General features: G+C 44.4%; 2 protein-coding genes across 2 annotated transcripts in view; one reads left to right on the top strand and one right to left on the bottom strand.

The window, feature by feature from the left end:
• The window catches only part of LOC129707053 (major facilitator superfamily domain-containing protein 1-like), an 82,969-nt gene extending 65,230 nt beyond the window's left edge, over window positions 1–17,739 (bottom strand). The window contains exons 1-6 of the mRNA XM_055651809.1: window positions 17,675–17,739; window positions 12,712–12,812; window positions 10,900–11,009; window positions 7,804–7,859; window positions 3,915–4,058; window positions 3,306–3,464 (exon numbers count right to left, since the gene is read on the bottom strand). Coding sequence (XP_055507784.1) covers window positions 3,306–3,464; window positions 3,915–4,058; window positions 7,804–7,859; window positions 10,900–11,009; window positions 12,712–12,812; window positions 17,675–17,696 — 592 coding nt within the window. The 5' untranslated portion in view covers window positions 17,697–17,739. The remainder of the gene's footprint in view (window positions 1–3,305; window positions 3,465–3,914; window positions 4,059–7,803; window positions 7,860–10,899; window positions 11,010–12,711; window positions 12,813–17,674) is intronic.
• Window positions 1–25,237, top strand: part of LOC129707058 (small ubiquitin-related modifier 3-like) — a 261,239-nt gene that overhangs the window by 179,444 nt on the left and 56,558 nt on the right. The window lies entirely within an intron of this gene.

The raw sequence follows: 25,237 nt of genomic DNA, 5'->3' as shown, positions 1-25,237 counted from the left end.
GAGGTGGCCCTAGAAATCATGGATGCATTGGTGATCATGTTCCAATGTTCTCTCAACTGGATCAGTTCCTGTGGACTGGAGGGTAGCCAATTTTTAAGAAAGGAGGGAGAGAGAAAATGGGGAATTATAGCAGTGCATTTGGAAAGCATGACAGGATCAGTCAAAGTCACCATGGATTTATGAAGGGAAAATCATGCTTGACTAATCTTCAGTAATTTTTTGAGGTGGAACAAGTAGAATGGATAAGGGAGAGCCAGTGGATGTGGTGTATCTGGACTTTCAAAAAAACCTTTGACAAGGTCCCACACAAGAGTTTAGTGTGCAAAATTAGAGCACATGGTATTGGGGGTAGGATTTTGACATGGATGGAGAACTGGTTGGCAGACAGGTAGCAAAGAGTGGGAATTAACGGCTCCTTTACACAATGGCAGGCAGTGACTAGTGGGGTGCCGTAAGGCTCGGTGCTGGGACCCCAGTTATTTACAATATATATTAACAATTTAGATGAAGAATGTGACGTCTCCAAGTTTGTGGATGAAACAAAGCTGAGTGGCAGTGTGATCTGTGATGAGGATGCTATGAGGCTACAGGATGACTTGGATAGGTTTGGTGAGTGGGCAGATGCAGTATAATGTGGATAAATGTGAGGTTATCCACTTTGGTGGCAAGAACAAGGCATATTATTATCTGAATGGTGACAGATTTGGAAAAGGGGAGGTGCAATGAGACCTGGGTGTGCTTGTACATCAGTTACTGAACGTAAGCATGCAGGTACAGCAGGCAGTGGATAAAGCTAATGGCATGTTGGCATTCATTGCAAAGCGATTTGAGTTTAAGAGCAAGGAGGTCCTACTGCAGTTGTACAGGGCCCTGATGAGACAGCACCTGGAGCATTGTATGCAATTCTGGTCTCCTAATTTGAGGAAGGACATTATTGCTATAAGCGAGTTCGGTATTCCGACTGCGCATACCCAGGTCATAGGTCACTCACGATAAACATACTCAGTAACTCAGCAGCCGCGCATATACGGACCCCGGCGGTGCTTGCCATCACTGGACCGGCCCTGTGCTGGAGCTGCTGCCACTAGCACCACCAACAGCACCAGCAGCTCCAGCGGGCACCCGGCAGGTGCCTGTCCACAGACTCTCTCTCCGAAAAGGACGACTCCAGCAGCAGCAGCTCCGAGTCACCCTTCTTCGAGCAGGATTGGCGGCTGCCCATCTTCAGCAGGATCTCGGTGTCGGACTGAGGGGAGGGGCGGGGTGGAGGAGGAGGGCTGCCGGCCAACCCGGCAGGACAAGGAGAGACCCGAGCTGGTGCCAGCGGCTGCAGCACCGGCTGCAAGTCCGGGGCCGCTCCGCCAGCCCAGGGTCACCGCAGGCATCTCCGGACAGGGACGGGACACCGGGGAGGGGACGGGGACGGCCCACCAGCAACTCAACAGAACCCGCAGCGACGGAGAGCCGACACCGACCACGGACGAAATGCAAGCATGCGCACTACGCAGCACCATCGTTGCCGAGACTGTTTTTCGCTTGTGACCTATGACCTGGGCTTGTGCAGTCGGAATACCGAACTCGCTTATTGAGGGAGTGTAGCGAAGGTTTACCAGATTAATTCTCAGGATGGCGGGACTGACATATGATCAAAGAATGAGCCGACTGGGCATTTATTCACTGGAATTTAGAAGGATGAGAAGGGATCTGATAGAAACATATAAACTTCTTAAAGGATTGGACAGAATAGGTGCAGGAAAAATGTTCCCGATGTTGGAGGAGTCCAGAACTAGGGGGGGTCACAGTTTAAGAATAAAGGGTAGGTCAATCAGGACTGAGATGAGGAAATACCTCTTCACCCAGAGAATTTTGAATCTGTGGAATTCTCTGCCACAGATGGCAATGGAGGCCAATTCACTGGATGTTTTCAAGAGTTAGATTTAGCTCTTAGGGCTAAAGGAATCAAGGGATATGGGGAAAAAGCAGGAACGGGATACTGATTTTAGATGATCAGCCATGATCATAATGAATGGCTCGAAGGGCCGAATGGCCTACACCTGCACCTATTTTTCTATGCTTCTACATGGATAAGCTCATTTGGTTGGCATAGATGAGTTGTGCCAAAGGACCCGTTTCCATACTGAATAACTATTATGATTTTGGATGATACACGGTATTACATACTTTTCCCAGTGAACCAACTGTGTTTAAAGGGAGCATGGAACCCAGTGAATGGAAAGAGCAAACATCATCTGATGACAAGGCATTAGGGTTGTAGAACAGTTGTACAGCAGATTATCAGTTTTATTGTAGATACTGTCTAAAAATGGTATGAAAAGGACGCAAAGGAGATAGAGAACAGGAAGTAACCGAAAATGAGATTGAGGCAACATGGCATGTCATGGGTAGGTTATAACTCTGGAGGAAATTACAGGGGTAGGGAGAGGTGAAGCCATAATAGGAAACTGTTGAGAAGGGGGCACGTTGTATTTTCTATATATCCAGCAATCTGTTTCCCTTGTTGAGAGAAACATGGATTTTACCTTATTCTGATGGTTTGTTGTCATTTTGGCATTTTATTCCAAATGTATCTTTAAATAAATTGGCCACACAGTGGCACAGCTGGTCTGTCTCACTGCACCAGAAATCCAAGTTCGATCCTGACCTTGGGTGCTGCCGGTGTGGAGTTTACCCTCTAGGTTGCCCACTATAAATTGCACCAAGCATGTAGGGAGTAGATGCAAAAGTGGGATAACGTAGAACTAGCGTGAACACGATTTGGGCCACATTTATGATGGTGGGCCACATTTATTATTCAATAAATATATTTAATTAAAGTTGAGATATTTCAATAATTTGCAATAGAAGGCACATACTTTAAAGCACCAGGTGACATGTGCCCCTTAAGATTATGAAACACAACTCAACTCGCTGTTCAGTAAAGATTCAGAAGGATAATACTAGGACTGAAGGGCTTGTGTAATGAGGAATGACTGGATAGGCTGATTTGCACCAATATCAAAACCAGCTATCAGTTATCATTAATCACAAAATTAGTCTGTGACGTTTAGCACTTCCAATTTCTATTTGGCTCTGACTTTTAAGTTATTGGTTAATTGATGTAAGCATTATCTGAAAAATGCAATTTAGTTAATTATACAATTAATCCCTTTGAATGAATTGAGATCTTGACACCGTATTTAATACTTTGATGTTCTCCAATAATAGTCCAGCACGGGATTGATTTCACTTGCAAGACTATTTTTCAATTCCAGTGCCTTCATCAAATTCCTCAAATTCATGCTTACCTCCCCAAAGTGTCCACTGAATCCCAAAGTGTGCCTCAAAGGACCGGGTTAATAGAAAGTTGAGCACACTACCAAAACGGGAGAAGGCCATTTTCAGCCCAAAGGCCAACGACAGCTCCTTATTTTTGAACCAGAACGCAGTGATTCGATCTTGAGCAACTGAGATTTTGGAGAGACAAAGAACAGAATGTGAGTGACGTGTTCTTGGAAATAGAACACACAACTGGGAAATGGTGTTGTTTCAATCTACTGTTAGATCTGTCTGCTTTAGAAGAAAGTGTGGACATTTTCATCAGCCCTATAACAAATTCATGTCATAGGAGCAGAATTAGGCCATTCGGCCTGTCAGGTCTACTCCGCCATTCAATCATGGCTGCTCTATCTTACGCTCTCAACCCCATTCTCCTGCCTTCTCCCCCAGAACTCCTGGCACCCATACTAATCAAGAAGGGTGCTAACTAACTAAAAAAAAAACAATAAAATGTTGGAATATTTTGGATAGTGAACATTGGATGAGTGATTGACTGATTTAAACAATGAAGAATATTAATACAAAGCCTCTGGGCATTTCTTCACAGTCTGGTCCCCACAGGTTGAACTAATACTTACTCATGAGTGACCCGTTGCTTGAGCCAAAAATAAGTCGGCCGATGAGCATCAGAGGCAATAGGTAACGGGTCCCCTTGAAATGAGATCCCAAAGCAAAGGTGGCCGAGCCCAGCACAATAAGAAAGGAGAACACGAGTACACCAACTGTAGGGGGCAATAAATAAAATGGTTTTAACCAGAGGAGATTTTAGAATATTTACCTTATGACTACAATCAAACGCTCATTCAATGCATCAATATGCATAACAAAATAGCTAGTTTTGTTTTAAATTCAATCCAGCAGATGCCAGGCAACTGCAGCAGGGCCTGAATATAATCATGGGCAACAAGCTGAAACTGGGGGGGGGGGGGTCTGCAGCAACAAAGCACTGCTACTGGATGAGCTCAATGTATTTTACGCTCAATTTGAACAAAATTCAACTGAGGTGCATCCCCCCATCCCCCACTGCTCTACCCATACATCTCACTGGCAGTTGTCAGATCTGCTTTCACAAGGGTAAATAAACCTCTGGAAAGTGAACTATCTGAAAGGAGTCTCTGGACGGCTTCTGTAATTATGCACCAATCAACGGGTTACAAACATGTCAGTAACCTAGCCCTTAATGTTACCAAAAGTGCACGTTATTGACATAAAGCAAGGGCTCAAATAAAACCTTGTCCTCATCAACAAAGTTGCCGTGCAGCTTCATATTTCTCAGTATCCCTATCACAAGGAACCTAAATAGTCCCTAAACAATGATGCAGTGATCAGGAAAACACAGCAACATTTTTCAATTGTTGGGCATCCGAGAAGATTCAGCATATCCTTGAGGATTCTCTCAAACTTGTAGGAATGTGCAACAGAAAATATTCTAATATTACGTATCTCAGCCTGGTATGGCAACTGCTCTGCTCTTGACTGCCTCAAACTGCAGAGAGAGAGATGATGTGTAAGAAAGAACTGCAGATGCTAGTTTAAATCAAAGGTAACTCAGCAGGACAGGCAGCATCTCTGGAAAGAAGGAATGGGTGACGTTTCGGGTTGAGATCCTTCTTCAGAGTGGTGATCACAGGCCAGTCCATCACAGGTTTATCACTTATTTCCATCCAGTGCATCTTCATGTAGTGTTTCATCTGGAAGGCTGGACTAAAGTATCATCAAGGACGCCTACCACCTTGGCCTTTCCCTTTTCTCCCTTCTACTTTCTGGGAGAAAATACAGGAATATTAAAGGATGAACATCAATTCATAAGAACAGCTTCTTCCACAATGCTGTCGGACTCCTGAACCAATCAACTATTTTACACCCACTTTTCAGAGATGCTGTCATGTATTCCTATAACTCTATCTCTTGTAGTTATTCCACTATTACACTTTATTTTGCACAATTCTGCTCTTTTGCATCCGTCATTGTGCTAATTGTTGTATTTATCACTACAGTAGGTATACTGTTTATTCTGTGAGCTTCAGATGATCAAGGAATTTCATTGCACATTGGTATATATGACAATTACAAATCTGATCAGATCTTTACCCAACTTCAATGACTGGATGACTGGCACAGCTGGGACCAGCACCCTGCGTAGCTAAAAGCGAGGTTCCAACTAATCCAAGTTGTAACTCTGGACATTACGCGTGCCAAACAGTGAAATAAAGCACACAATGAAGTGATCCCATAACCAAATGATTAGATCAAAGCTCTACAGCATTGTCACATATAATCTGAAATGGTGACCCATGATTAAAGCATTAACAGGTGCAAGCCCCAAGAACATCTTTATCCTTTATGATGAGAGCATGTGTGTGCCAAAATCAAGGTGACCATCTTCCCCCTGAGAATAGTATCATCACAGAAGCTAGTCCTGCCAAATACTCTTCTGTATCCAGTACTCTCAGCCTATTCTGATGGAAAGGCAATAGGATCAGATATCATCCCAATTATAGTACCAACAACTTGCCCTCCAGAACTTAGTGCTTCTATCATAATTATTCTGGTAATTACAGCACTGACATTTAACACACAATGCGGAAAATTGCTCAGGCGAGTATTGTCAATAAAATGCAGAACCTACTCGATCTGTCTAAACATCACCCTACAGGTTTATTCTCAATCATCGGCAAACTGATGGTTGGCATTGCCAACAGTACTTTCAAGTGACACCATAGTCCTCAAAAAATTGATATCAATTTTGTTTTCAGCTGAATCGGAAGAGTCCAGAATTTCACCCATCCTTGGCCCAATGTGAAGATAGGACTAGCTCAGCTAAGCAATTTGGTCAGCATGGTCTAGTTAGGTGGAAGGGCCTAGTTCCATGTTGGCTCTATGAATCGATGAACCAAAATCCTGAATTCCAGAAATGAGGTGAGAATTACTGCCCTTGACACCGAGGCAGCATTTGACTATGCTTGGCATCAAGGACATCAGATAATACTAAAGTCCGTGGACAACAGTGAACTCAAAGATTAAAGTCACAGCACAATCCCAGGTTACCACTTAAGGAGTTTTTGCAGATGGTGCCCAAAGTCCAACCATGTGCTTTGTTAATTACTTTTGTTCGATTATAAGACTATAGGTACATAGCTAGGGCAGGTTTAGTGGGATATGGGCCAAACGCAGGCAGGTAGGACTTGTGTAGATGGGACATGTTGGTCGGGGTAGGAAAGTTGGGCCAAAGGGCACGTTTCCACGCTGTACGACTCCATGACTTGTGTTGTGCCTCAGGGATCATTGCTGTTGGTGATTTATACCATCGATTTGGATGAGAATGTACATGGCATGATTAGTAAGATTGCAGATGACACTAAAGTGGGTGGTATCCTCGATAATGAGGATGGTTATAAAACATTACAGCAGGATGTTGATCGGTTGGGCAAGTGGGCTGAAGAATGGTTAATGGAGTTTAATGTAGATAAGTATGGGGTGTTGCATTTTGGAAACCAGGGCAGGACCTTCACAGAGAATGATAGGGACCTGGGGACTGTTGTAGAGCAGAGGGATCTAGAAGTACAGGTGCACAGTTCCTTGAAAGCTCCATCACAGGTAGATAGGGTGGTCAAGAAAGCTTTTGGTACATTGCTCTTCATCAGTCAGTGTATTGAGTATATAAGTTGGGATGTTCTCTTACAGTTGTACAAGAAGTTGGCGAGGCTGCATTTGGATTATTGAGTTCAATTTTGGTCACCGTGCTATAAGAAGTATGTTGTTAAACTGGACTGAGTGCAGAGAAGATGGTCATCATACTAAGGAAGATTGGTAAATGTCTTTGTTTTGCCAAATATGCATTGATTATCTGATCAAAAATCAATGCTACACACCGTTTAACCAAACTGTGCCAGTTTGAAAGATGTGAATGGCCTAAATGTACGAGGCATCCTGACTCATGCCAGTCATAGGAAGTATTATACTTATGGGAAATAACAAGGTATCCAAATGCTTCAGCTGCTGAAGTGCACACAGCAAACTCACAATTCCGCAAACCCATCCAAATAATTTTGGCATGGTCTTCGTGTGAACAAAAACTAAGGCTGAATTTTCTTCCTTTTTAAAAACAAAATGCTGGAAAAAAATCAGAACGTCAAGCAGCATCCGGGGGGGTAGTGGGAAGAGCAATTAGTCAACATTTCAGGTTGATATTCTACATTAGTCTTGATGCAGGATCTCCACCCAAAATATCTACTTAGCCCTATTGCCTCCAAAGAAGACCTACTAAGTCCTTTCAACATTGTTTTTTATTCCAGACTCCTGCATTTTCTCTCTCTCTACACAGTTAACTACGGGCTGTAGACCTGCTGTTCTGCAGAGAAGAGGATTTCCCAATGGAAATCCTAAGCAATGTGGAAAGTGCAGAATTAGACTTGATTCATGGGCTGGGCCCACCTTGTCATAGATCATACCGCTCCTCAGACTCACCGCGATTTCCCAACTTGTCTATGAAGAAACCAGCCAGTATCACCACCACAGCATTTCTGCAGGAGAGAAAATGCAAATAAGGAACAAAACTTAAAAGACCCAAGGGTGTTGTACCTTTCAAAGCATTTGGTTTGTAAATGAACTTCCACTCCCTCTCGCCTCCACCCAGCTGAACTGCGGACAGCAATTTGCATCTTTGCCATCTTTGTGGTATCTGCTATGTTATATAACCCATGTAAATGTAGAGAGGCTTTGTGCTAAAAATCTAGATATCATTCTCAAGTTTATGATTGGAATCAACTAACCAAACCAGGAACTCTTATTCAATGAAAGCTGAGCCTGGGACTAAATTGAATAGAGTAATGGTTTTAGAAAAGACATTCTTCTCCAATCAAGAAAGCTTTCTCAGTTGAAAAAAAACCAATAAGACCATATAGTCCCAGGTTATTTATGTGTAAAGGGTGTGAGATCAGGGTAGAAAACAGTGCGTTTAAAGTGAAAAGTGACAACAAAACATTGAGCTGGTGTCTCTGCTGTGATTGCCTGGATCTAGGAGTCAGCATCCCTCTCTGCAGCAGGATCTTGACCCACAATCAGTGAAGTTACGCAACAAAGCAACCTCCATGATAACTCTCCACACCGTACCCCTACAAGAATGCGTTCTCACACCCTAATTATACTTCCTATGCACTCATAACTGTGCAGCCAAATTCTGCTCCAATTTCATTTACAGGTTTGTAGGTGATACCACTATAGTGGTCTCAAACAATGACAAAATGTAGTACAAGAAAACTCCGAGCGTAGTGACAGGATATCAAGACAACAACTTCTCCCTCAATGTTAGCAACATGAAGGAGCTAATTATTGACTTCAGGATGTGAGGTGGTGTACATGCCCCATTCAGCAGTAACAATGCAACAGTGGAGATGGTTGAGAGCTTCAAGTTAATCAGCATAATTCTCACCAACAATCTGTCCTGGACTAAACATTAAGGAACGGCCAAGAGAACACACCAACGAATCTACTTCCTCAGAAAACTAAGAAAGTCTGCATGTCTCCAGCATCTTTTACCAACTTCGACAGATTCACCGTTTCAGAGTTTTGTGGATGTAGTAAAGTCCATCACACAACCCAAACCCCCCCCACAATTCACTCCATCCACACCCATGCCCCCCCAGGGAAGCAGCCCCCCCCCCATGGACCTTTTTAATTATTCCCTCCATCCACAAAAGCTTCAAAGCTGCCCACATCAGGGTAGCAGCAAACATAGTCAAATGGACCTTTTTTAATTCCCTGTATCTTTTAACAAATTTTTTTTTTTTTTTTTAAACACCATTTTTTGATTAATATAAAAGCATGTTAGGAGCACCACATTGAGGCAGAATGTAAATTACCACAAACAGATGCAAAACAAAGTGGGGACAACATGTCTCTACAGTCTGAGTCCAACCACAGGAAATTTAACTACTCTACATCTACTCCTCACGTCCATCCAGACACCCCATCAACCAATCCAGCAGAGAGAGAAGTTCACATGCACCCCCTCTAACTGCATCTGCTGCATTCGGTGTTCTTGATATGTCCTCCCTTACGTCAGTGAGACCAAGCATAGACTTGGCGACTGTTTCACCACGCACTTGCTCTTGGTCCACAAAGGCTTGCTGGTTCTCCCAATTGCTAACCATTTTAACTTTGCTTCCCATTGACATAACAATCTGTCTGTCCTGGGCCTCTTTCGTTGCCAGAGTGAGATCACAGGCAAACTGGAGGAACAACACCTTGTATTGAGCTTGGGTAGCATACAACCCAACAGAATGAACATTGAATTCTCCAGTTTTAGGTTTCATCCCTCCACCTGCCCCCATTTCCACCCTCCCCCATTCCCTTCACCTATATCCCTCCCTCTAGTTTTACATTTCATGCCTCTTTTTATATTTGTTTCATCTCTAGTCTTTATCCACCCATCTGCCAATCAAAGCCCCTACATCTGTATCCATCTATTACTTGCAGGCTTTGTCCAACCCCCACCTTTTAACCCCCAGACTTCTCCTCCCTAATATAATCAGTCAGAATAAGGGTCCCAACCCAAAATGGTATCTATCCATCCCCTCCACAGCAGCTGACTGACTGCTGAGTTCCCCCAGCACGTCCAGAACCAAAGGTCACAGCGTAACAATAAGGAGTAGGTCATTTAGGGAAATCTTTTTTGAATCTGTGGAATTCTCCGCCACAGAAGGCAGTGGGGGCCAATTCACTGGATGTATTCAAGAGAGAGTCAGATACAGCTATTAGGACTAACGGAATCAAGGGATAAGGGGAGAAAGCAAGAACGGAGTACTGATTTTGGATGATCAGCCATGATCATATTGAATGGCGATGCTGGCTCGAAGGGCCGAATGGCCTACTCCTGCACCTATTTTCTATGTTTATGTTTTTACTCAAGATTCTAGCATCTGCAATTCCTTGTGTCTCAAGTTGTGTCACTTGTCCACAGAGGTACAGGTACAATGAAGATCGTACTTGCCATAGCATCATGGGGACAGACTCAAACAACACACATAACATAAATTATACACAGACAGGGAAAGTTGCAGACAGCAAAACAAAACATTAGTGTAAAAACAAATAAATTAGCAACAAGTCCATGGTAGTGCAGGTGATGGCCTAGAGTAGAAATAGCATTAGATTTTGGTTTAAGTTGTTATTATTGTCACGTTTGATGAGGTACATTTTTGCATATCAAATCAAATCAGATAATACTAAAATTAACAAAATCAAGCCAAACGCAAGCAAAATGTAGAGAAGAGTTGTGCAGCCAGTTCAAATGCTAGATAGTGGTTGGAGAGTTACAAGAAATTTCATGAACATGGCTATAATACAAAACCCAGCTGGGTTGGGTGGAATTATCAAGATATACTATGTCCCAATGGTTTGATGTTACTGATGATAAACGGATAAATGTACTAACATTTTGGAAAGGGGGTGGTTGGAATTGACTACTGTACTGTAATTCATTACATAGCTTGATGCCTCAGGAAAGATACAAAATGCTGAGGACAATGTGAAAGTGCACATTTTCTTAAATATGATACTTACGTCCACGCATAGATAGCATAGAGAAGGTTGTACTGCTGCGGGGTCATTCCCAGTCCCTCCACACAATCTGTTGTCCCATTAGTTACGTTAGAATTAAGACAAGTGAGATTCTGGAAGGGAACAGGCCACAACAGTGTCAGACAGAGGATGCAGCATTGAACATAATTTATCGGATACATTTCATAGCCATACTGTGTATCTAGTCAGGATCTACTATCCCCAGTGGAATTGTCTTCATTCACATGACATCAGATGTAACTTTCACAAACTCAAAGAAATAACTGAAATTTTGAGAAGCTCCTCAAAGGGCCAAAAGATAAACAGATTGACCTGGGTAGTGTTACAAAGTTTTAGCAGATTTTAGAGATTTGGATAAATGACTGGAGAAGGAACATTTAGAAGAGTGCAAACAACAGTGTTTATTACAGGAAAAGTAATAATAAATCAACCTCTCTCACCCCTCTGCACATCCGAGTCTCCTGTCTGCCACAGCAGGCCCGGAGACCCCGAATGTCCTGACACCAGCACTCACCAAAGTCCAAGCTCTCTCCCCCTCTCCAAAGGAAAGCTCCTTCTCTCTCTCTCTCCACAGGTGAAGACTGCAACAGCTCCGTTGAAGCATGCACATATATAATCAAATAAACCTGTGTTTCTACCCTAATCTAACAATAACAGGTCTATGTTTATAATAACTATGTTTTAAAACTAGCTGTCCTCCTTTGTGGCAACGTTAAGAGTTATTTGTCATATCAGACGGCGAGGTAGTGACCTTGCAGGTGGCTTCATTACTTACTGGTCCTTCTAAGTTAGCCTAAGCATTCTTCCAAAACATCTAATTATTTTCCTAGCACAGGTTGACCAGTGGTGCTGTTAATTTAGCTGACAACTCTATTTGAGCTGACATTCTGTTTAACCCTTAAATTACAGATGGGAGAGGCAGAAAGAAGTGCTTTGATACTAGGGATATTATTTTCTTTGTGACATTTTACTTTAATACATGCGCTTCAGTGGCAAGCGCCTGGAACCTACTGTCAAGAGTGGTGGTGGCGGCAGACGTAAATGTGGCATTTAAGAGGCTATTGGAGCGACACAAGTATATGTAGGAAATTAAGGATATGGATCATGCGCAGACAGAAGGTAATACTTTAAGTTGACATCATGTTTAGCACGTACATCATGGACTAAACGGCCTTATCCTGTGCTATACTGTTATATGAAACGTCACCCATTCTTTTTCTCCAGAGATGCTGCCTAACCCCTGAGTTACTCCTGCATTTTCTGTCAATCTTCGGTATAAATTAGCATTCACAGTTGCTTTCTACACCACTGTTCTATGTTTTAAAGCTGTGTCAAAAATGTTATCCTCAGGTTCCCATTAAATCTTTTCCTCCCCACCTTAAACCTGTGTCCTCTGGTTCTTGATTCCCCTACTCTGTGCATTCATCGAATCTGTTTCTTTCATAATTTTGCACACCTGTATAAGATCACCTCCTGTGCTTCAAGGAATAAAGGAATAGCTGTGAGAAATATAAAATTGAATTAATGTATGACAAAAATAGGTTGGTGTTTGACGGGCACTGTGACTTACTGAGCCAAGGGGACTTTGGCTGTGTTGTAAGCTGTGTTGTAGGACTCTTTTCTCTAATGGCTACATGTTGGTCAAGCATGCTGCGAATGTCCAAAATACAACAGAAATAATGCAATACAAGGTGTTCCTTGGAAAGAGAGACAGGTTCTAACATAGCGAATGATTTGCATTACCTCGGGGCCAACTCGGAAACACGTTTATCCTATGGACAATCCAGTACTCACCCCCTGGAACTGCTCCTGAAGCACACTGGGAATGTCAAAGCAGAAATAGGAACCAAAAGTCATCAGGCAGTTGAAAAATAGTAACAGGAACCTGTAATAGGCTAAAAGGAGAGAGGGGGATGGAAAACACAAAGAAACAATAAAACACAAATATTAATAATTATCTGACAATTATACAAAAAATAAACATATTACTTGGTAAACAACAAAATATTCAGATACTAGAATCTGAACAAAAATATTTTCACAGTACCTTAATTGGCACAGTGACAATAAACAGACCTTTGAACAAAATGCTGGAAGAACTGGCAATTTTACCTGCCATTGGGCACTGTGCAATCTTCTGCAATGATCATTGAATTTTCCAATTTCAAGTAAATTGCCCTTGTTGTTTCTCATAACCATGCTTATGTTCCTTTCTCATCTGTATTTATAAAGTGTCTCCAGATCAGTATTCATACTCTTTATTGCCTGTCCCATCCAACCAATCTTCAGATTAAACCATTGTTCTACACCTTAATCGTACCCCCATTGCTTTCAATCTGACAACTCTCCATTCTTCCCACGGTTCTGAGGGCCCTGGTCTGAACATTAACTGGTCTCTCGTTCCGCAAATGCTGCTTAACTAGCTGAGTTCTCCCAGCATTTCCTCTTTATTAAATGTTGCTGGGGATAGTCATGAGGCATGCTGTTAGATGGAAATGTGCACTGGAGTAATTAGTTTCACAAAGAGGCATAGAGTCAGAGTGATACAGCGTGGAAAAAGGCCCTTCGGCCCAACTCGCCCACACCGGCCAACAATGCCCCATCTACCCTAGTCCCACTTGCCTGCGCTTGGTCCATAACCCTCCAAACCTGTCCTATCCATGTACCTGTCCAACCGTTTCTTAAACAATGGGATTGTCCCAGCCTCAACTACCTCCTCTGGCAGCTTGTTCAATATACCCACCACCCTCTGTGTGCAAAAGCTACCCCTCGGATTCCTATTAAATCTTTTCCCCTTCACCTTGAACCTGTGTCCTCTGGACCTCGATTCCCCTACTCTGGGTAAATGACTTTGTACATCTACCCGATTTATTCCTCTCATGATTTTGTATACCTCTATAAGATCTCCTCTCATCCTCCTACGCTCCATGGAATAGAGACCCAGCCTACTCAACCTCTCCCCATAGCTCACACCCTCAAGTCCTGGCAACAACCTCCTAAATCTTTTCTGAACAATTTCAAGCTTGACAATATCTTTCCTATAACATGGTGCCCAGAACTGAATACAATATTCTAAATGCGGTCTCACCAACGTCTTCTTCTTCTTGCGTATGGCATGTACAGCCTAAAGTTGTAAGACAACTTGTTCTGTTTGATCTTTTGTTTGTGCACGCCAGGTTGATTGCATTCGTTGAAACAGGGTGGACCACGTCTTATACAACTTATACAACTGTAACATGACATCCCACCTTCCATACTCCGTCTGATAAATGCCAAAGTGCCAAAAGTCTTTTTGACCACCTTATCTACCTGCGACTCGACCTTCATGGAACCATACACCTGTACTCCTAGATCCCTCTGCTCTACAACACTACCAAGAAGCCTACCATTTACTGCGTAGATCCTGCCCTTGTTTGACGTCCCAAAATGCAACACCTCACACTTCTCTGTATTAAATTCCATCAACCATTCCTCCACCCACCTGGCCAATCGATTCAGATCCTGCTGCAATCTTTCACAACCATCTTCACTATCAGCAAAACCACTAACTATTGTATCATCAGCAAACTTTCTAATCGTGCCCTGTATGTTCTCATCCAAATGGGAGCAAAGGTGGTCTAGGACAAATTGTTGGTGATATTTGCTCTCAAGACCTCTTCCCTGTACTGATGCATTGTCTTGAATATAGACATCCACTGGCACATTTTGTTTCCCCAAATGCTGCTCAATCTGCCATGTTCTTCCAGCATTTGTAGTGTCTTTTGTTTGTTTTTTTTTAAAAGCAAGTCTCCCCAATTCTAAAGTCACACAGCATGAAAACAGGTCCTTCAGCCCAACCTGCCCACACCAACCAACATGACCCATCTACACAGGTCATACTTGCCGAGTTTGTTTGAGTTGAGTTTAATAGCCCGATGGCTGTGGGGAAAAAGCTATTCCTGAACCTGCATGTTGCAGATTTCAGGCTCCTGTACCTTCTACCTGAAGGCAGCGGGGAGATGAGTGAGTGGCCAGGATGGTATGGGTCTTTGATGATGCTGGCAGCCTTTTTGAGGCAACGACTGCGATAGATCCCCTCGATGGTGGGGATGTCAAGAGCCAATGATGGAATGGGCAGTGTTTACAACTTCTTGCAGTCTTTTACGCTCCTGGGAGCTCAAGTTGCTGAACCAAGCCATAATGCAACCGGTCACCTGTAGAAGTTTGAGAGAGTCCCCCTTGACATACCGACTCTCCGTAAGCTTCTCAGGAAGTAGAGGCGCTGATGTGCTTTCTTTATAATTGCATCCATGTTCTCGGACCAGGAGAGATCTTCAGTGATAGCCCAAGAATTTGAAGCTCTTGACCCTCTCCACCATCGACCCGTTGATATAAACAATACTATGGATCCCCATACTACCCCTTCCAAAGCCCACAATCAGTTCCTTGGTTGTGCTGGTGTTGAGAGCCAGGTTATTGTGCCGGCACCATTTGGCCAAACGGTCGATCTCACTTCTATACTCTGACTCATCTCCATCAGTGATACGTCCCACACACTATGACACGCATCGCACTATGACCGGCTACGCAGTCATGAATATAGAGCGAGTACAGCAGGGGGCTGAGCACGCAGCCTTGAGGTGCTCTCGTGCTGATTGTTATCAAAGCTGACACACTTCCACCAATACGGACAGACTCATAGTCAAGATTGATCCCGGGTCTCCGGCGCTGCAAGGTAGCAACTCTACTACTGTACCACCATTCTGCCCACGGTGCCAGTCCCAGCCTAAACTACCTCCTCTGGCAGCTTGTTTCATACAACCACCACCCTTTGTGTGAATAAGTGACCTCAGATTTGTATAAAATCTTTCCCCCTCCACCTTAAACCTATGCTCTGGTACTTGCTTCCCGCATTCTAGGCAATAGACCGTGTATTCACCCAGTCTAATTCTCTCATGATTTTATACACCTCTATAAGATCATCCCTCATCCTCCTGTGCTCCAGGGAATAGAGTCTCAGGCTGTTCAACCTCTCCCTATCGCGCAGAGTCCTAGCAACATCCTTGTAAATCTTTTCCGCACCCTTTCTAGTTTGACATCTTTCCTATAACATGGTGCCCAAAACTGAACACAATACTCTAAATGTTGCCTCACCAATGCCTTATATGACTGAAAGATGGCCTTCCAACTTCTATACAATGCTATTGACAGATGAAAGCCAATGTGCCAAAAGCCTTTTACAACACACCGCATCTACGTGTGATGCTACCTTCAAGGAACTATGTACCTATACTCCTAGATCCCTCTGCTCGACAGCACTTCCCAGAGCCCTGCCATTCACTGCATGTGTCTTGCCCACGTTATTTTCCAAAATGGAACCTCATATTTCTCTGTATTAATTACCATCAACCATTCTGGTGCTGGCTCGAAGAGCCAAATGGCCTACTCCTGCACCTATTGTCTATTCCTCAGCCCACCTGGCTAACCCATCATAATCCTGTTGCAATTTTTCACAGCCATCTTCACTATTTGCAACACCATCCACTTGTCATATACATTCTCATCCATCCAAATCATAGTTATAGATGACAAACAGCAATGGGCCCAGCACCAAACCGTGAAAAATACAGGCTTCTAGTCCAAGAAGCAACCTTCCACCATCACCCTCTGCTTCCTTCCATTGAGCCAATTTTCTATCCATTCACCTATCTCTCGACCAGAAACGACAATTGCTTTTCGCCAGAGATACCACCTATCCCACTGATACTCCAGCATTGTGTCTATCTTCAATTTAAACCAGCATCTGCAGTTCCTTTCAACAGCTGTTTCTCCTTGGATCCCAAGTGATTTAACATTCCAGAGCAGCCTACCATGTGGAACCTTGTCAAATGCTTTGCAGAAATTCATCTCTTACTAACTGTTTGGAAACATCATCAGCCCTACACTTTCTTACTTAACATTTTAATAATATTCCTCTTCTTAGCAACATCCATCAGCTTCTTATCCAACTATGTCAAAAACATTCAAATTCTTCCAAGTTCCCATTTTTGCCAACCTGCTGCAACACGTCCCGTCTACAAATCGGATCTAAATCCCAACACATTTTCATAACCATAGGTAAATGGCAAGTTGTATTTGCCTGAAGATGTGAGCTTCCCTGAGTGGGTTGATCTTTAGTGGACAGATACACGGTGATTAGAAAAAGACAGAAAGTTTGGAATTGCTGAAATAATAGAGAAACGTCCCGTCTGATTATGTACAAGCAGACTTCATACATCGATGTTCAAAATAATTTCTTGTAATTCTACATTGATTTTATGATTTACGACACACACACATACACTAGGAGAAAGATTACACTCAGTCATTGGACCTCCACCTGGCAGGGTAAAGAACACAGGGTTTATGGTTCAGATGATCAAAGTCCGAGAATTATATTCGCGCTTCTTATTTTTGGAAAGGACATAAACAAAGCTTGGACAAGTTTTTTTTCGGCCCGAAACGTTGCCTATTTCCTTCGCTCCATAGATGCTGTCGCACCCGCTGAGTTTCTCCAGCATTTTTGCCTATCTACGAGTTTTCTTATTCTCGTATTCTGGGTATTTTTCGACTACCGTTAAAGCAGAAGACCGAGCTTTGTGTTTGGTATTCGATGTCTGTCGCATTAACAACGCTCCTCAACCACACACTTGACTGAGATTCCCTTTACACAGCAGAAAGAGGTCAGTCAGTCACTCCGACTCGCCATATCAACGATGTAAACATGCCCAACGCTGACCTCTCTCTGCTGGCGGAGTCATGTCGGAGATGCCCCGTTGGCCGGAGCCGAGCGTCGGAGGTCTCGAGCTGTGGGACGAGCTGGAGCTGGAGCGCGCGTGGTCAGCCGCATGGGTCAACGTGACGCCATCGCGCCCTGGCAACAACATACGTCGGGGCGTCATCATGCGGGGACGTCGGGGGGCAAGATGGCGTCACCATACGAACTCCGCCCCCTGCCGCCCCCTGTGGGATCGGAGCCCTAGCCGCTGGTCTCAGCTTCAGCGACTGCGCGTCGACGTCACCGCGCCGCTGCTAACGCATGACGGCACGCAGGCAACGTGACGCCATCGCGCCCTGGCAACAACATACGTCGTAAACACCCCCTGACAACATGGCGTCATCATGCCCTTGCAATGGTGACGTCATTGCGCCCCTGGCAAGATGGCGTCACCATACAGAACTCCGCCCACCTGTTTCCACTGGCTATGTCCCCTCTACCCTTTCAAACAAAGATTATAGAGGATCTTTGCTTTCAAACATAACCATCACCCTTCCTAGATGCTGCCATTCCTCCAGCAGTCCCCCATTCTCGCTCCAACTACCAGCATCGGTAGCCACTTCTGCCAAGCTTCAGTTTAGATCGGACTGTCTGGATGGGGGTGGTGGTGAAAAGGGCACACCCTGCCTGATTCATCAACAGGACTCTGTCCCACCGCTTGATGCAGCCACACCAGGAATCGGGCACCATTCCATCTACTTTGGGAATACACATTTGCCAAGAAAGTCTGGAATTGAACGCAGTGGTCAAGAGCATTTAATTGTCATATGTATCGAAAAGGAACAATGACATTTGTACTTTTAGCAGCACAACCTGTCTGATAGCACTGAATAGATAACATAATAAAAACAAGCAAAAAAGTTTAATAAAAAACGATATTAATGTAAAATAAAAACCAAATCCCTAGTGCAACAAAGCGGGTTCGTAGTTTGGAATTTAGTTGGTATTTGCAGTGTTCAATAGCCTGACGGCCATTGTGAAAAAGGTGTTCCTGAATCTAAAGGTCACAATTTTCAGACTCTTATACCTACTTGCTGATGGCAGGAGTTAAATGAGAGCATTGCCAGGGAGGTGTGGGTCCTTGATGATACGTGCTGCTCTTTTGAGGCAATGCCTCTTTTGGATCCCTTCAATTGTGCAAAGGTCAGTACCGGTGATGGAACGAGCAGTGTCCACTACTTATTCCTGGGCATTCGAGTTGTTAAACAAGGCTGTGATGCAACCAGCCAATATGCTCCCTGCCGTGCACCTGGTAAGTTAGACCCGTTGAGATTCATCTTGTGCAGCTGTGTAGATGCAGGACCCTGCTCTATTCTCTGCTCTTGCTGGAGGATGATTAACTCAGTGAAGGATGCACTTTGCTCCATCCAAACCTGCCTTTCTTCCAGTGTCAATGGTGATTTGCACGTTCCAAGGTGCAGGGCTCTGCGATGAGCAACGCACAGAACTAGTGTTGTGGCAAAGTACAAGCACCGTTCAGTGTTAAGATGTGGGCTTATAAAGGAAAGTGTGCTTTAACTTGACCAACAATCAGTGTAGGGATTGTGCATTCAGGTTTGGATGGGTTCTTTATAAAGCATACTGATCTTTTCAAAGGTTCATATGGCACCATTATTGATCATCAAGCTAAAGTCTGTACCCTGCAGGATACTGTTATTGCTGACTTTGATCAGTCCCCCATGCTCTGATTTGAAGGAGGAGATGTGTAAGTTAGAACAGTACAGGGTAGGAGTTAAGCAAGGATGAAATAACACTTAGTTTCGCAGGTTCCACCTGTAAAATGTCACTTAATCTAAGAAGCAATTGTGGACAAGGACATGTGTTGTTGAGCTTCCGGATGCTCGTGTTGACAAAGGGGTGTGGCTTTGCAACTGGAACCTCTGCCCAGCCATGTTTACACACTGGCCCTGAGGCATGCAACATGACGGCAGCTGCATCGCTGCTGAATGCAAATGGTTAAGTTCAGCTTCCAGCTCCACAGACAGGAGGTGGGGCATGTCCTCTGCTGCACAGGGTGTAGATCTCCAGATATAAACACCGTGATATAATCCAAAACCTGCACTGTGATCTCAGTGCTACATGCAAATCGTTCACCAAATTCAAGTAAACGTACTTTCTTGAATATATCCAGCCCCATTCCTTTGGTAACTCCAAACTTTGGAAACCTTGTTTTTCAACTGCTAATTATGGTTGATTAATGATAGAAATTCCTTAAACGTGCACAATGACACTAACAATTCTGTGAAAAGCAACAGGGGCTAGTCCATTCTAGATTAGTTTAGTTTATTGTCATGTGTACCGAGGTACAATGAAAAGCTTTTGTTGCGTGTGTAATGTCTGCTGTAAGACTCTGTTGTGACCAAAGATCTTAGAGCGTTGGTTGTGACCAGCACAATGAATACACGTCCTCCACCTTGTAAGAAAGATTTAATCTGAACAACCAACGGAAACTTCCAGAAGGTCACCTGACCTCAGGCACGAGGCACAGGCACATTTGCCTGCTTCTGCTTTTGGCCTCAAGGGGCGCTGGCATTTATATTACATATACATCACATTTCCCCCTTCACTTTAATTACATCACATCTCCCCTTTCGTGCTAATCAGCTAGCGGAAAGACAATACATGATTATAATCAAGCCAGTCACACTGCCATTCTTGAGATTGATTGGAGTAGGGGAGATAAAGCTGGGTAAGAGAGGTGAGGGCAGCCAATGCCTGGCAAATTATACCAGGCCCGTACGAAGCTTTTCAAAAAGGGGGGTGGGTGGCACGACAGGATTACAAAAAACTTAATGTGAAATAATGTACGCGCTGCGCACATCACGAGCGCGAAGCGTGAAGTCCCTCGATGCCAGGGTCCAGGGCCCTCTTAAGGGCCCTGGAAGCTCTGGGGTTTTAGATGCTCTCTGATGCATCCTGAGCCTTATTTTGGAACATTTTTGCACCAAATTTATGTCCAATATTTCAGAAATTAACAGGAATCTGAGAGGTAGCTTTTTCACACAAAGGGTGCTGGGTGTGTGGAACGAGCTGCCAGAGGAGGTAGTTAAGGCTGGGACTATCCTAATGTTTAAGAGACATTTAGACACGTACATGGATAGAACAGATTTAGATGGATATGGGCCAAACGCGTGCGAGTGGGACTAGTTTAGATGGGAGATGTTGGTCGGTGTGGGCAAGTTTGGCTGAAGGGCTTGTTTCCACACTGCATCATTCAATGGCTAAAACGTTAAGAAGAAAAATGAATGTAGATAAGTAGAGCAGATTTGAAAGAGGAGTGAAATGTAAAGGCAGAGAGAAGTTAATGGGTGGAAAGGAACATAGGAAGGGAGGGGGGAGAGTGGGCTTGGGCAGATGGGTGAAGGGAAAATAGACACAAAGTGCTGGAGTAACTCAGTGGGTCAGGCAGCATCTGCGGAGAATATGAATAGGCGACGTTTCACAGAATGCTGGAGTAACTCAGCAGGTCAGGCAGCATCTATGGAGAACATGGATAGATGACATGTCACAGATGACATCTTTCCTATAACATGGTGCCCAGAACTGAACACAATACTCTGAATGCGGACTCACCACCTTCTTATGCAACTGCAACATGACCTCCCAACCTCCATACTCTGCCTGACCCGCTGAGTTACTCCAGCACTCTGTGAAACGTCACAGAACAGGGCAAGATTAGCAAGTTTGCTGATGATACAAATGTGAGTGGTCTTGCATATAGTGAAGATGGTTGTGAAAGATTGCAGCAGGATCTGGATCAATTAGCCAGGTGGGCAGAGGAATGGTTGATGGTTGCATGGTTCCTTGAAGGTCGTGTCGCAGGTATATCAGGTGGTCAAAACGTATTTTGGCATTTTGGCCTTCATCAGTCAGAGTATTGAGTACAGAAGTTGTGAGGTCATGTTGCAGTTGTATAAGACTTTGGTGAGACCGCATTTAGAATATTGTGTTCAGTTCTGGGCACCATGTTATAGGGAAGATGTCAAATTGAAAAGAGTACAGAGATCCCCATCCTAGATCGGTCCAATCAGTGTTGTGTTGTCCGCAAACTTGAGAAGCTTGACAGAGATGTCTGTGGAGGTGCAGTCATTGGTGTGGCGAGAGTAGAGGAGAGGGGAGAGTACGCATCTTGCGATGCTCCTATGCTGAGCGTTTGCAGATCCGAGATATGCTTTCCCGCCTCACATGCTGCTTCCTGTCAGTCAGAAAGCTGGTGATCCACCGATAGAGGGGTTCAGGCACAGTCAACTCAGAAAGTTTGGAGCGTAGTAGCTCTGGCACAATGGTGTTGAATGCAGAGCTAAAATCAACAAACAAAACCCTCGCATAGGTCCCCTGGCGGTCTAGGTGCTGGAGGATGAAGTGTAGGCCCAGATTGACTGCATCATCCACAGATCTATTGGCCCAATATGCAAAATGCAGAGGGTCCAGCAGAGGGATTGTGATATTTTTCAGCTTGGCCAGCACAAGCCCTTCAACAGTCTCCATGACTCAGAGGTCAGTGCGACAAGCCTGTAGTCATTAAGACCAGTAATCCTTACCTTTTTGGGTACAGGGACAATAGTGGAGACTTTGAAGCAGGCAGGGACAGTGCATCTTTGCAGGTACTGGTTAAAAATGAGTAATTGGGTGTGAAGTGTTGGTGGGGGTGGGAAAGGATCCACTCTTTTCATTACTGGAGTCTTGCCTTAAGTAGGTGTGAGGTGGTGAATGGGAAGGAGAGGGCTGCAGGGTCCATTCTTTACCGACTGGGGTCTGGCTGTGTTTGTTGGGGAGGGGGTACCAGGGTTACGTTTCTGATTTTCAAACCTGCAGTAAAACTCATTCAGGCCATTCGTCAGCTGACGATTGTCCAAAGAGCGGGGGGCTTTCCTCTTACATAGAAACATAGAAATTAGGTGCAGGAGTAGGCCATTCGGCCCTTCGAGCCTGCACCGCCATTCAATATGATCATGGCTGATCATCCAACTCAGTATCCCGTACCTGCCTTCTCTCCATACCCCCTGATCCCCTTAGCCACAAGGGCCACATCTAACTCCCTCTTAAATATAGCCAATGAAGTGGCCTCAACTACCCTCTGTGGCAGAGAGTTCCAGAGATTCACCACTCTCTGCGTGAAAAAAGTTCTTCTCATCTCGGTTTTAAAGGATTTCCCCTTTATCCTTAAGCTGTGACCCCTTGTCCTGGACTTCCCTAACATCGGGAACAATCTTCCTGCATCTAGCCTGTCCAACCCCTTAAGAATTTTGTAAGTTTCTATAAGATCCCCTCTCAATCTTCTAACTTCTAGAGAGTATAAATCAAGTCTATCCAGTCTTTCTTCATAAGACAGTCCTGACATCCCAGGAATCAGTCTGGTGAACCGTCTCTGCACTCCCTCTATGGCAATAATGTCCTTCCTCAGATTTGGAGACCAAAACTGTACGCAATACTCCAGGTGTGGTCTCACCAAGACCCTGTACAACTGCAGTAGAACCTCTCTGCTCCTATACTCAAATCCTTTTGCAATGAAAGCTAACATACCATTTGCTTTCTTTACTGCCTGCTGCACCTGCATGCCTACCTTCAATGACTGGTGTACCATGACACCCAGGTCTCGCTGCATCTCCCCCTTTCCCAATCGGCCACCATTTAGATAATAGTCTGCTTTCCTGTTTTTGACACCAAAACGGATAACCTCACATTTATCCACATTATACTGCATCTGCCAAACATTTGCCCACTCACCCAGCCTATCCAAGTCACCCTGCAGTCTCCTAGCATCCTCCTCACAGCTAACACTGCCCCCCAGCTTAGTGTCATCCGCAAACTTGGAGATATTGCCTTCAATTCCCTCATCCAGATCATTAATATATATTGTAAATAGCTGGGGTCCCAGTACTGAGCCTTGGGGTACCCCACTAGTCACTGCCTGCCATTGTGAAAAGGACCCGTTTACTCCTACTCTTTGCTTCCTGTTTGCCAGCCAGTTCTCTATCCACATCAATACTGAACCCCCAATGCCTTGTGCTTTAAGTTTGTATACTAATTTTTTATGTGGGACCTCTTAAAGCTGGTGATTTCTTGCATGCCCTTCCAAACTGAAGAAGAGTCTTCAGAACTTGCTCCTCAACTTCTCAGAGTGCCTTCCATGGCAGCTCCGATTCCTCTTCTCAGCTCTTTATCGATTAGGCTATCTTTTAACTCTTTAACGATTAGGCTATCGGCTTGAAGCATATTTGCCTCCACCACCCACCCCCACCCCCCCCCTCCCCGATCTCGAAATGGAAATGTTACATCTGTATATAATGATCCCATTAAAATGAATATTTATGTCACAAACTATGGAATTCATATTTTTCAGTATTATTATCAAGGAAAAGAAAGCAGTTCCATTTGTTTGATATTATTTGATATTGTTTAAAATTATTCATATGGAGAAAATATAATAGCTCTAAAACCTAACTTAATTTTGCAATCACGAAAAATAATCCCCCTTTCCCTCTTCCCTTCCCATCTCCCACTCCCACATCTCCCCCCCCACTTTCTGCCGGAGGGGGGGTTGAAGGTGAAGGTGGCGTGGGCCCAGTGGGGGTCGGCGGGGGTCCAGTGGGGTCAGAGGAGGTTGCGTAGGCCCAGTGGGGGTCAGCGGGGGTGGTGTGGGCTCAGCGGGGGTGGCTTGGGCACAGTGAGGTGGTGTGGGCCCAGCGGGGGTGGCGTGGGCCCAAGCGGGGGTGGCGTGGGCCCAAACAGATATTTTTTTTCCGAATTTTTTTTTTCCCCCCGATTAAAAAAAAACAATTTGTTCCCCTCGGGATTTTTTCTTATTCTGGGGGAAAAAGGGGAGGTACGGACGGCCATGGATAGGTGCATACTGGTGGGGGGAGGGATGGATTGGCAGATTAATGAATTAAGTGACAAACATCGGCTGTGAAAAGGAGACAGAAGGGTGTCAGGAGGAGTTAAATGTAAAACTGGAGGGAAGGGGATAAGGGGGGGGGGGGTGTGAAGGAAGGGAGAATAAATTGGAAATATGGGACTCTGGGATGGCAGATGAGTGTACAAAGGAGGCGAAAGGAGCAGAATGACTGGAGTGTTGGGAGATGGTGGGGGACATGGGAACACACCAGAGTTGGGCTGGGGGAAGCTGGAGGATTTAATGTTCGTACCATTAGGTGTAAGCTACCCAAGCGGGATCTGAAGAAAGATGCCGACCTGAAACGTTTCCCATTCATTTTCTCCAGAGATGCAGCCTGTCCCACTGAGTTACTCTAGCATTTTGTGTACAGAGTTTGCACATTTCCCTGTGACCAGGTGGGTTTTCTCCAGGTGCCCCAGTTTCCTCCCACATTCCACATTGGTGTGTGGTGTGTGGGATGCAAAACTGGGATAACAGAGAATGAGTGCACGGGTGATCGTTGATTAATATAGACTCAGTGGGCCGAAGGTTGCTGTTTCTCTAAATTATATTGGTTGTGGACTTCACATCCTCCAAAATGGTGCCAACAACCCCAGAAGAACTCAACATAATTCCTGACAAAGCAG

Source organism: Leucoraja erinacea, chromosome 20 (genome assembly GCF_028641065.1).
Source record: "Leucoraja erinacea ecotype New England chromosome 20, Leri_hhj_1, whole genome shotgun sequence".
NCBI classification, from domain to species: domain Eukaryota; kingdom Metazoa; phylum Chordata; class Chondrichthyes; order Rajiformes; family Rajidae; genus Leucoraja; species Leucoraja erinaceus.
Note: the sequence above shows the minus strand (reverse complement) of the source record. Positions and strands in the feature narration are given on the sequence as shown.